The sequence below is a fragment of the Lolium perenne genome, chromosome 2 (assembly GCF_019359855.2).
Source record: "Lolium perenne isolate Kyuss_39 chromosome 2, Kyuss_2.0, whole genome shotgun sequence".
Classification (NCBI taxonomy): Eukaryota; Viridiplantae; Streptophyta; class Magnoliopsida; order Poales; family Poaceae; genus Lolium; species Lolium perenne.
Window position 1 is genome coordinate 207,858,761 of NC_067245.2, and position 12,418 is coordinate 207,871,178.

Consider the following 12,418-nt stretch of genomic DNA (forward strand, 5'->3'; position numbering starts at 1 on the left):
GTACGCGCTTAACTCCTACAACTGGATTTCCTTCGGGACGTGGGAGTTCGACGCGCGGCGCCGCGCTGCCTACCTCGCCGACGTAGCCTACTTCGAGCGCGAGATCACCGCCGAAGAAGAAGAGAACGACCACGAGGACGCGGACGAGGACGAGGACGAGGACGGCGACGAGGACGAGGACGGCGACGTGGCCATGCCGCAGTACGACCACGACAACGGCGGACCGGCGTGGGATCCGGAGACCCAGCTGTCGGACATTTCAGAGGAGGAGGCCATTGCCATGGCACTGGCCAACAGCGAGCAGGACGAGTTCAACGAGCTCGCTTTGTGGGACGGGCTCGCAATCCAGCTCCGCGAGTCAGCGCTCGCGCAGGGGAGGCCGGCGACTCCTCCGGCCACGCCGACGCGTTCCAACGTCCGCGCTCCGCCTGCTGCTCCAGCGTGGGATCCCTGGCCACAGCCTCCTGCCCGTGCGGCGGTACCTCCTCCACCGCCGGCGTACGAGCTTCCATGGCCGACGCCGCAGCTGATTGACCTCGTCAGCGACGACGACCAGTAGACAGCGCGTATTTTAGCACGCCTTTCTGGCTTTTTTATGTTCTTTTTATCATGTAAATTATGACGTATGAATGAAAAAAAAATTATGCGTCGTGCCGCTAGAGCCACCCCCGACGCAAACGGACGCCCGGACGGTTTCGACCATTTGGCCCGACGCAAACGGACACGACGCGTTCGTTTAGACGTCCGAAATGCGTCGCGCCGCTGGAGATGCCCTAACCCGAGCAACAACAAGGACGGTGTTCATGAATTTCAGATTCTTGTTTTTAGGGAACATGAATTTCAGATTCGACCAGAACATGGGGGCCTATGGCGGTCAGATCAGATCTGTCGGATCGTGTTTAATGCTTGTTTAAAGAGCAATGCAGCCCATGTTGGACTCGGAGAACATGTTGCAAAGAAGACGCTAAAAGAGAGATAATGTAGCGAACATAGATCTTGAAATTTGGTGGAGAACCTACGTGCAGAAGAATTCTATTCAAAAGTTTTAAAAAACTAACATAAATCATGGACGTAAATGTTACCTTGCTACTTAGTCGTGCGATTTTTTAAGAAAAAATACGACCATACGTGACCTCTACACAAAAAAGTAGAACTTTGTAATACATTGAACAATATATGACTACCCCTTATATTGTGAACCGTACAATTTTTCATTTTGTTTGTAGGTTATATACAAAAATTCAATTCGGCTTCCGGGTACGCATCCTCCCTCTATCAAAAAAAAAATTTCAAAATTTCAAAAAGATTTGACAAAAAATTCTATATGTACATCTCCTCCACAATATATGTGTGTTCAGTTTTGCGAGGAACCAATATTTTTCTGATCTATGTAAAAAAGAGAAAATTTATCTTCTGAAAAACCTTATTTTTAGCATTGAATTTTGTCTTTTTTACACACGCTACATGACAAGTCGATTTTTCATGAAACGACTTTGTGAGCACGTGGCACGTAAAGATGTACGTGCGAATTTTTCGTATCAATTTTTTTAAAATTTCAAAATATGTGTAACATGCATTTTAAAATAAAAGGAGCATATGCTCCCATGTGCCACTCCCGGTTATATAATCTTATATTGTGGGTTCAAACTTAGCATACATATACTGCATGTCTTCTCCAGACGTATTTATTGTTGTATTTTTATTTTTATTAGTAGTATTCTTTTTTATTTTAGCACTTTAAATTCAAACTTTGGAACAGTGTATTGTTCCTCTGCGGCTAAAATGTGCCACGTCATACATATATTAGCATTTTTTTTTGCAAAACACAGAATAGACGTAAATTTGTACATATACACACATACACTCACTTCTCTCCCGTCTCTAGCACATATTTTGCTTCGAGAATGTGACCTGCTACTTTTTTTATTATCAGATTACACTCTTTTCTTTGTTTAAATTCAATTACAAGTTGGGCCACTCCTACCATGTTGGACTCGGAGCTGGTACTTTTTGTCACCATTTCCAGTTTTGAAATATATTTTGTTACGCGGCATTGTACCCCACCTACCCCCTTTGAAAGATTAGTTGGTTGAATATTACGACTAAAGTGTATAAGTTGTTTACCATCTATCTTTACTATTAAATTCGAGTTGGTCGTTTGACACTCAACGCGTTTGGTGATCGTCATTAGAAGCATCTTGTCCGTCCAGTCATCCCACCTCAACATCCAACCCACCTAGACTGTCCGATCGCTTTTTTTGGTAACCAACCCACCCCCCGCTTGACAAAGAAAATCGGAACAATATCCCAACCTTCCTATACAGCCCGATCTGAAATAATTTGGCGTGATTTCCGGATGCAAATAATCCCACTTACTCCCCTTCCTTGTGTTTCCCACTTTCCCTACGCAAAGAAAGATAATGGTGAGACAGAGGCGCACGGCGACGAGCGACGAGAGCAGCTCGGGCAATGCGGCGTCTTGCTTCCGATCTATGACTGGAGGAAGAGATGGAGGGGGATAGTAGTTGCTCGGCCATGGGGACGGGTTGAAGAGATGAAGTTAGGCTCGGTGGAGGATGGCCATGGTGGCATAGACGGGTCTCTCTCTAGGCCTAGGGTTCGTTAACACGAGTTCTCTCCCCCGTTTCTCGATTCCGTTCAAATCAACCTTAGCGCTGGCCCTTGTCCGAATGCAGGGTGGAAGACCCCGAGATTACGATCAGGCAGAGATGACGACATCTGCCTGGTGAACGCCATCGGCCGGCACCGCGGCGAACGAACCGACCATGTTGGGGCTGAACCGGTGGGGGCAGAGGAGCCGCGATGGCCACCTTCTTCAATTTTGATGGAGGTGCGTCCGATCTCGGGCCCTCAACGCTCAACAGCATCGTCCCTATCCTGCTCGTCGCCGCCTCTGAGATCGAACACGAGAGCATCGGCGCTGTCCACGGTCATTTTGGACGATTTTGGTCGTGGTTTTTGTACAGCTTCGTGAGATTCCAATCTTCGAGGTTTGGTGGAGCGATGCTGCTCTATTATTAATATATCTTAGGTGTTTGGCTATTTTCAGTAAAACTTACAACGTGAAACCTGCAGTTTACTAATCATTAATGTTCTTTTCTTCTTCTACAGCTCCTGCAGTTTATGAATCTGGGAGGTTTGGTCGAGCGATGCTGCCCTATGATGTAGTAAATTATCTGCAGTTTTTGGTAATTCACAAGGTCTGCTTTTTGGGAAACTTCATTCGGTTGGATATAGTTGGGCATGTCAATTCATTCATGTAAGATTTGGCAATTTATCTCCAACGCATCATTTAGTGAGAACATACTCTCATTGATGGTTTTACTCATGATAGAAAAATGTAGTAAATTATACTGCTCCTAGGATCGTTCTTGCAATATCAGTTGGTTTCAATTGCGGAGCCACCTCTTTCAGATCTTCCTGGTGTGACATCATGAAAAATCAAAATCAGTGTATGTGGGAGGGGATGCTCCTAAGTAATGCTAATGAAGCTAATGATGTTGGTGAAGAATCTCATCCAGATAATCAGGGAGATTCAAAGTGAGTATAATATCTCGATATCTTTAACGAATTAAGTTATTTTCGTGCATCATCTTTTAACCTACACAGAAGATGAAGCAAGAAGATAGGGTCCTCAGTGTGTTGATACGAGCAAAGGAGGAAGGGGCGATGTGTTGGAGTCGAGGGCGGTGGCATTGGTCGATTGTGCATGCCAGTCGCTGCCTGGTCTGAGTGGCACCGCAGCCGCGGTATGCAAGCACCTCAGGTGTGTCTAGGTTCCTCAACATTTTCATTTATGCCTGCCTTGATATCTGCATTGATACATATTATTTTTTGGTTGTGCATATTATTGAAATTATATTATCAAGTCAGCGAATTTATCACGCGCTATTTCAATAATTTCATATTTAGTGCTTCTGACTTAACTTTCTTAGCTATTTGATGCATGTATAAATGGATTTCGTTGAATTGTTTTCCTGGTTTTTTATATGGTAAATACAGTTTACCACTGATCCTTTTCAAATGGATGTGTGCAAAGTTGAAGCAGTAAATTACCATGATCTGTGCTTGTGCATGAATACATTCATGTGCGTGTGCATGAATACAGCATTTCATGCATGTTATTTGAGTTACTATTTTTCGTTTTATTTCTTTTCTATCCAATCCAATCTGAAATTATATTTATGTGAGTGTGATGAAGAATGGTCTCCACTTAACATTTGGGCTCTCATAATAACGAAAGGCCTCCAGGCTCGCTCCAGCCTCCAATGAAGGATTCACTGGCGGCGGCCAGTGCAGCAACCCCATCGGCAAGAGTCTGCAGGAAGCCGATTTTTTAAATTGACTTTGGATACCCATTTTCAGAATCCTATGCCCTCCCATGACACGCCGTCAACACCAGCTGCATCACCAAGATCTTCTCCATGAGGTGACACGCTGTTGCGGCGCATGTAAAATTATCATCATAGTTCATGGTTATATCTTCACAATGACATAAAGCCAGACCCAGACAATTTCCTTATGGGCTTAGGCTGGAAAGCTAATCAGGTGTGCTTTGTCAGAAAAGGTTATCGGATTCATGTTATCTACTAGAGTTGTTTTCGGCATAAACTTTACGTTAGTGTTTGTTCTTTAATGTGCAACATCTAACAAAACCAAGTTCTTTATCCAGACATGAGCAGAACATAACGACCTATGCTCTTTTTCATCTGTAGGTCTATATAATCGATTATGGGCTTGCTAAAAAATACAAGGATCTTCATACTCATAAACACATACCTTGCAGGTGATACACTGATTCATGGAGTTTGATTGGAAATTTTACGAAGCTATCTTAGAAGTCAAATTTGACATAGATTTTATTGTATTAAGTATTTCTGCCGTACCATGTTAAATTTTCCCACGGGCTTATCCTATTATTCTACTAAAATAAATTTTGATGCAGGACTAATTAAAACATGACCTTTGATTGATAATTATGCCCAATGAAGATTGTAAATGTATATTTTTGTTTGTTGCAGCTTTAGAGGTACCAAGTCATAAAAAAATCATATGAGATGATAGGCTTAAACGAAGGTGAGAATTGAAGCAGGCTTGAACGAAGGTGAGAATTGAAGCAATATATATCCCTTCATGAATTTTGTACATATGGTTAAATCACTAACCAGATGTATAAACAGAATATGTATTTCCTAAGTGGAACACATGGGCCTATTTTTTTCTATCAAAAAAGGTTCACTTTGGTCTAACTTCTAGATCCAGTATGGAAGAGATTTCACAAAAGATCGACCGTATTATGAGAGCGGACATGGTTAGAGCGCTTAAAGTACGCCTCAAAGGGGAGTGACTCTATGGAGTAGGATGTGCTGAAGATAATATCTACACTGGTCCTGGATTTGTGAGTTTGACCTTGCTTCACATGGGTAATGAGGTGATCACTACGACATCATCTACCCACGCGCTCCTTCTACCGAGAGTTCAGGCATGCCAGGGAGAGCATCCCACTGATAAAGTTCAAATCAACCGAGTATGTTGTGTTGAAATTGAGTTTGATTGTTGCATATGAAAGAAATCGTTTATGAGTTTGGTTGTCGGGATCTAGAGATACACTGGTGTTGTATGGGTAGGTATAGCATACACTTGCGCATTCTTCTTCTGTTGGTCCAAGCTGCTGGTGTCAATTGATTGATCATAAGTTGCTCCATTGTCTGAAGAAAAATGTGTGCATTTTATTTGAATTGTTAGCTGGGAGTATAAAATAGATCTTCTGTGATCACATTTGACTTGTTAGGCTGTTGACTTAGGCTGGTGCTGATTACAATGCATGCCAATAGATCTCCGCTCAAAATTTGGACAACGATGATTGATATGCACGAGAATCCTACATGTTTAACACTATTAGAATATCTATGCTCCGTAGCAACGCACGGGCATTCGACTAGTTCCTTAATAATATATAGATCTCTCTCAAAAATATCAGCAGAAAATCGTAGCCTGAAATCTGAAATGGAAGTCCGATAATACATGCATATGTTGAAACTAAACCTTATGCATCAGTAGCTCTATGCTTGATGAATACTCGCACATTTTCGAACTACGTACCCTGCAACTTTTGGCTTCTCTAGAAGTCAAACATTGTACGTTTGACCTGTCTACACCCTTTGAAACGTTAGTTGGTTGAATACTATGACAACACATCTGAAATTTCTTAGCAAGAAAATTGGGTACTGCCATCTGGATGGCAGCAACGCCAGTTGCTTAGTATCGTTTTAAATTTCATGCATACCTTTAGGGCATCTCCACCGAGCCGACACAAACAGTCGATATACCGCGGACCGGAAATACACCTGCACCCTACTCCAGCGGGGCGACGCATAGTGTCCCGATCGTCCGGTCGTCCGCAGAGATGCAAACGCGATGCAAAATTGCGACACGTTTGCGTCTCCACGGACGATGCGCGGTCGCGTCAAGCGTCTGCTCGCTTCTCCCAAGGGCCCGTGTAATATCCCAGAACATAGGAACAACGAATGGTAGATTTAGAAATGGGATGTGCATTTCATCGCAAAATGAGGGAACTTTTCGCGCCTTATTGCATAAAAACCTAAGAGGGATCGAGGTTTCTCTCTCGTTGCTATTAGGGTTAGAGCAATGTGAGTTTTATGAATTTCGACATGACCTCTTTTGAAACTTAGAAATTTTGGGAGAATATTTGATTTGGCAATTCATATTTAAATTCAAACAAAAGAAGTAATAAATAAACAATATATAAATGAATTATGAATTCATAGTTCAAATCACATCATACATACACAAATAATTCAAAAGTGAATAATAAATTTACATAAGAGCTTATAATCAAAACCTTGAGCTTTATTGATCATACACACAAATTACATTGTCTTTACAATTTTCATTATACAAGAAATGATAGAATAATAAATACAAAAAAATAAGATTACAATAATTGGATCATATACAAAAATCCTAAGCTAATTGTCTTGAAATATCTTTTCCGTGGATCACTTTGAGTTGAAACCTGCAAATATAAGAGAGACTAGCCATGGGGGGTTAATACAAGTGTCAAGGACACTTGTCACTGTCCAAAACCTTGCCAGAAGCAAGATAAGCACCAGCAGACCAGAATTTGAGCAATCATGAGCTCAAGTTCCACCACAAGCACACACACAGCTCACAAGCTGATGTGCATGCTCAATAGCAAGCCAACCATGGCTTAGTCACCAAGAAGTGCACATGTATGTGTGTCATTGCAACGGAGAACCAGCAGCTAGTATAAAAGGGTAGAACCAGCTGAAATAATTCACCAAGTCGACCAGATAAGCATCCACCAGCAACCAACAATGAACAGTAGCTAGTTCATCCCAGTTCTTGCTCAAGAACACCAAGAACAACCATAGAAACCATCCATTCATCCAAAACCAACCAACCAAAACCACCCAGAGATATGGGAACTTAAGCAAGATGGTCCAGGAGCTAGGAGGAGCAGGGTAGGGGTGGACTAACGAGCTGCTCGGATCGTTAAGACTCGGCTCGTTAAGCCCGTGATCGTTAAGGGCTCGAATCGTTAAGCTCGTTAAGAATAACGAGCTGAAATCATTGTCCGGCTTGACTCGTTATGTTTTTACGAGCGCTCTCGAGCAGCTCGTTAAGGATCGTTAAGGATGCAATGCAAAGAAAACATGTGTTGATTGCCTGGTGCGGAAGTGCGGAAGCATAGGTTTTTAGATCCTACTATAGGAGTTTCAAGCATGGTTAAAGAGCACTATTTTGCTTGGCCCCTTCCTGCCAAAATTTGAGATAACTAAAGTGACTCCCAGTCAAAACTGGTGAAGCCTAACTTGTTACCAATCTTAACGAGTAGCTCACGAATATAGTCGGCTCGATTGTTTAGCTCGTTAACCTTAACGAGCAAAAACTGCTGCTCAGCTCAGCTCGTTAACAAAACGAGCCGAGTTCAAACGAGTCGAGCAAACGAGCACTCATTTAACTCGCCAAGTTTCGAGTTTTTTGTCCAGCCCTAGAGCAGGGCAAGTGATCAAAACCATCAAGCAGAAGGTCAACAGCAACTAAACATAGCCATCTAGGAGCTGGAATAAGGTATAATATATAACTAGAGTGGATCCAATGGATCCAATCCATATCATAGCATGACACAAGGCATAAGCATGAGCAGATGCTCATGGGGGTTGTCATTACTTGGTTTTGACCAAGGATTACTGGCAGAAATAGAGCAGCTAGATCCCAATATCATCCAGATACTATTCATGTGCAGATAGACAAGTATAGATGCACAGATATCAACAAGTAGAGGATACATAGGTACTAGAAGTACAAAGACCACCTAGCAAGTTCCTAGCCAAGAAACCATCAGAATATCTATTTATTTCTTCACAGGCAAACACAGTGGCATTCATATTAATTATGATTTCCTACTATGCTAGCAAAGATGAGTAGCCAACAAGAATTAATCCAACAGTGAGAGCAACCCAAGCAGTAGCAAGGCTACTGTGGTCACATCAGTCACAAACCATCCAATAAGCCAAGTCTGTAAGTTATCATTATCCAAAAATGGATTCAGATTTTAACTATCTCCCAATTGATCATGGAGATATCAATTCATACAAATCAATGCATATAATCAACACTACATAAGCTCTTCATCCATAAATAATTCACCAAAGCATAAATACAAGGTAATCCATCAAATGGACAAGCTATAGCATCACTGAGAAACAACCAGTAGCTTGACCAATTGCATCCTAGCCATTGGATATTGTCCAATGTGCTATGGATAGCAACAGCAGCACACACACACACTTGAGCAGCAGCTAGAGCAAGTATAAGCCATAGCAGTAGCTAGGGCAAGCAATTAAATCAGCCAAGAATTAACCAGTAACATAGCCACTAGCATTTGTTGATCAAATGGATCAATTAGATCAAGCACAAGGCACAGAAAAGCACCACAAGCATGCATTGATCCAAATGAATCAAATGGATAATACACAGGGCACAAGAGAGCATCACTGGCACCACAAGTGTCAGCAATGCTAGCCTCTATCAACAACAAGGCCACCAATAAGCATTTGCATAGCACAGAAGCATAAATGGATAGGATAGGATGAACACAAGCACCAGTAAGCATATGAATAGCAGAAGGACATGAACAGATAGGGTAAGCCTAGCACAATGGACCAATAGGAATTACACAGGCATAAGCATAGCATCAGTAGGCATGGATATGCAAGAGCATAGTTGCGGTAGGCATAGGCAGGGCATCCAGCGAGCATGGCAAGAACAACAGCAGCAGCCGCATACGCATAGGAGGATCCGGTAAGCAGAGCTCGAGCAGATGGAGAGGATGGAGTAGAGAGGAGTAGCAGGAGGAAGCAGGTTACCTGGCATGTCCATGGTGGCACGGTGGCACAGGCCAGCCACGGCGGCGCCAAACCGCGGCCAGGCCGGTGCCAAGCCACGCACCGCCAACGTAGGAGGCGGCGAACGCACGGGCGTCTCCGGGAGGTGCAGATCGACGGAGTTCATCGATGAACTCGTCGGCGTCTGGCACAGGTGAGCACGCGCACGTCCAGCATAGGAGGGGAAGACTAGATCGACGCGGATGGAAGTGAGCGTCATCACGCGCTGCGTCGAATGCGACCAACGGCGAGCCCTAGGACCGCCGGAGACGGACGGAGAAAGGCGGCGACCATGGCCGCGACGCCATCGCCACGGGAATCACCAGCGATTAGGGTTAGGGTTCGCGAGCATGTGAGAGAGAGGAGTGGCCGGTGGGCCGACCGACCGCCTGGGACGGCCTGGTTCAACCATTTGGTTGACCTGACTGGTGGGCCTAGGGGTATTTTGGTCTTTTCACATTTCCAATTAACCCTTGGAATTTACCAAATTACAAATAATTATAAATACTTCTAAAAATTCAACAAAAATTGGATTAGTGTATTAAAAATAATTCTTAACCAGAATAAAATAATAAATGGAATTATCAAAACAAATTCAAATTTTGAATTTTTGAATTTAATTATTAACTTGGAATTTAAAATTTGCAATTTTCCTTTGATATTAAAATCAAGGAAAATTCCAAATAAACTCAAATATTTGTTTATCAAATATTTTCAAAAGAAAATTCTATTATTCCAAGTCATTTCAATTAAATAAAAATATTTTCCAAAAGGGAAATATTCTAATATTCCAAATTCTTTTATTTCTAGAAAGAGAAAAATTCTATTATTTCAAATTCTTTATTTGAAGTAAATATTTTCCAAAGGAAAATTCTAGTACTCTTAAATCCGTTTCTTTTTAAAGAAAACAATATTAAAGGATTTAAAGGACTTATAAATTACTGCCAAAGGCATAAATATTTAACTCAAACCTAAATCTTAACAAATATTCCGGGGTAAGGGATTCAACATTAAATAATACACCCATGCATGCATCATTTGGATTTTGTAACATTGTCCTTACCGGACAATGATGCTTCTTTACAGAACCCGAGGTCCAGGTTCCATCCAACACATTGAACTGCATTATCTCGCAGTCACCAGGAAAGTTCACTCTTGCTCATGTCATATTGATTATTTCTATCAATTTACTCGCAAAGCAATATACTTATCATTCTTGCACTGAAAATAAAATGTTACTTTTCCAATTATGAATATGACTATGTGGTGGGTGATGTCTACGGGTGCTTCTATTCTTGTAGACAGTGTTGGGCCTCCAAGAGCAGAGGTTTGTAGAACAGCAGCAAGTTTCCCTTAAGTGGATCACCCAAGGTTTATCGAACTCAGGGAGGAAGAGGTCAAAGATATCCCTCTCATGCAACCCTGCAACCACAAAGCAAGAAGTCTCTTGTGTCCCCAACACACCTAATAGGTGCACTAGTTCGGCGAAGAGATAGTGAAATACAGGTGGTATGAATGTATATGATCAGTAGTAACGGCGCCAGAAAAGTGCTTTGCCCAGGACTGGCGTGTGATGGATGGTGGTAATATTGCGGACAGTACAGATGCAGTAGAACAGTAAACAAGCAGCGATAGCAGTATTTAGGAACAAGGCCTAGGGATCATACTTTCACTAGTGGACACTCTCAACTTTGATCACATAACAGAATAAATAGATAGATGCTAGACTCTACACTCTCATGTTGGATGATGAACACCACTAACTGTGTAGGATTACACGAACCCTCAATGCCGGAGTTAACAAGCTCCACAATATTCGATGTTCATATTTAAGTAACCTTAGAGTGCATGACATATCAATATAACCAAACCAAGTACTAACATAGCATGCACACTGTCACCTTCACGCTACGAAAGGAGGCATAGATCACATCAATACCATCATAGTAATAGTTAACTTCATAATCTACAAGAGATCACAATCATAGCCTACGCCAAGTACTACACGATGCACGCACTATCACCATTACACCGTGCAGGAGAAATAAACTACTTTAATAACATCACTAGAGTAGCACACAGATAAATTGTGATACAAAACACATTGCAATCATAAAGAGATATAAATAAGCACTTCACTATGACATTCATAACAGTGAATAAGTATTCTGTGAAATATAGCCTAAGAGACCCACACGGTGCACACACTGTCACCTTTACACACGTGGGACAAGGAGTCTCCGGAGATCACATAAGTAAAATCCACTTGACTAGCACAATGACATCTAGATTACAAACATCATCATATGAATCTCAATCATGTAAGGCAGCTCATTAGATTATTGTATTGAAGTACATAGGGAGAGAGATGAACCACATAGCTACCGGTACAGCCCTTAGCCTTGATGGAGAACTACTCCCTCCTCATGGGAGACAGCAGCGTTGATGAAGATGGCGGTGGTGATGATGGAGAAGCCTTCCGGGGGCACTTCCCCGTCCCGGCGGCGTGCCGGAACAGAGACTCCTGTCCCCCAGATCTTGGCTTCGCGATGGCGGCGGCTATGGAAGGTTTCTCGTACCGTGGCTTTTTCGTATCGAAGATTTAGGTCAGGGACCTTTTTATAGGCGAAGAGGCGGCGTCAGAAGGTCAACGAGGCGACGACACAACAGGGGGCGCGGCCCCCCCTTGGCCGCGCCTGGGTGTCATCTGGTGGGCCTGTGGCCCCTCTCTGGCGACTCTCGGGTGTTCTGGAAGCTTCGTCCAATTCTAAGACTCTGGGCGTTGATTTCGTCCAATTCCGAGAATATTTCCTTACTAGGATTTCTGAAACCAAAAACAGCAGAAAACAGGAACTGGCACTTCGGCATCTCGTCAATAGGTTAGTTCCGGAAAACGCATAAATATGACATAAAGTATGCATAAAACATGTAGATATCATCAATAATGTAGCATCGAACATAAGAAA

The 12,418-nt window shown here is 42.6% G+C and overlaps 1 protein-coding gene across 14 annotated transcripts; it reads left to right on the forward strand.

Moving 5' to 3' along the window:
* The first annotated feature begins 2,162 nt into the window (after positions 1-2,162).
* On the forward strand, positions 2,163-5,759 carry LOC127334684 (uncharacterized). 14 transcript variants are annotated; one of them, XM_071826432.1, is made up of 7 exons: positions 2,163-2,617; positions 2,697-2,851; positions 3,133-3,280; positions 3,436-3,561; positions 3,631-4,569; positions 4,737-4,807; positions 5,043-5,759. In XM_071826432.1, exons 2-5 carry the CDS (start codon positions 2,824-2,826, stop codon positions 3,635-3,637), a joined length of 309 nt encoding a protein of 102 aa, XP_071682533.1. In that variant the 5' UTR covers positions 2,163-2,617; positions 2,697-2,823; the 3' UTR covers positions 3,638-4,569; positions 4,737-4,807; positions 5,043-5,759. The 14 variants fall into 14 exon arrangements, 3 of the variants coding, with proteins under 3 accessions (XP_071682533.1, XP_071682535.1, XP_071682534.1); XM_071826434.1 differs by having other exon boundaries at positions 3,634-4,569; XM_071826433.1 differs by having other exon boundaries at positions 2,163-2,598.
* Positions 5,760-12,418: the final 6,659 nt, after the last annotated feature.

Bases quoted from the DNA above. Each gene is read 5' to 3' on its own strand.
- LOC127334684 (XM_071826432.1), top strand. From the start codon at position 2,824: ATGGCCACCTTCTTCAATTTTGATGGAG. The intron at 2,852-3,132 runs GTGCGTCCGATC...CTTCTTCTACAG, and splicing joins CTTCTTCAATTTTGATGGAG to CTCCTGCAGTTTATGAATCT. The intron at 3,281-3,435 runs GTAAGATTTGGC...CACCTCTTTCAG, and splicing joins GGGCATGTCAATTCATTCAT to ATCTTCCTGGTGTGACATCA.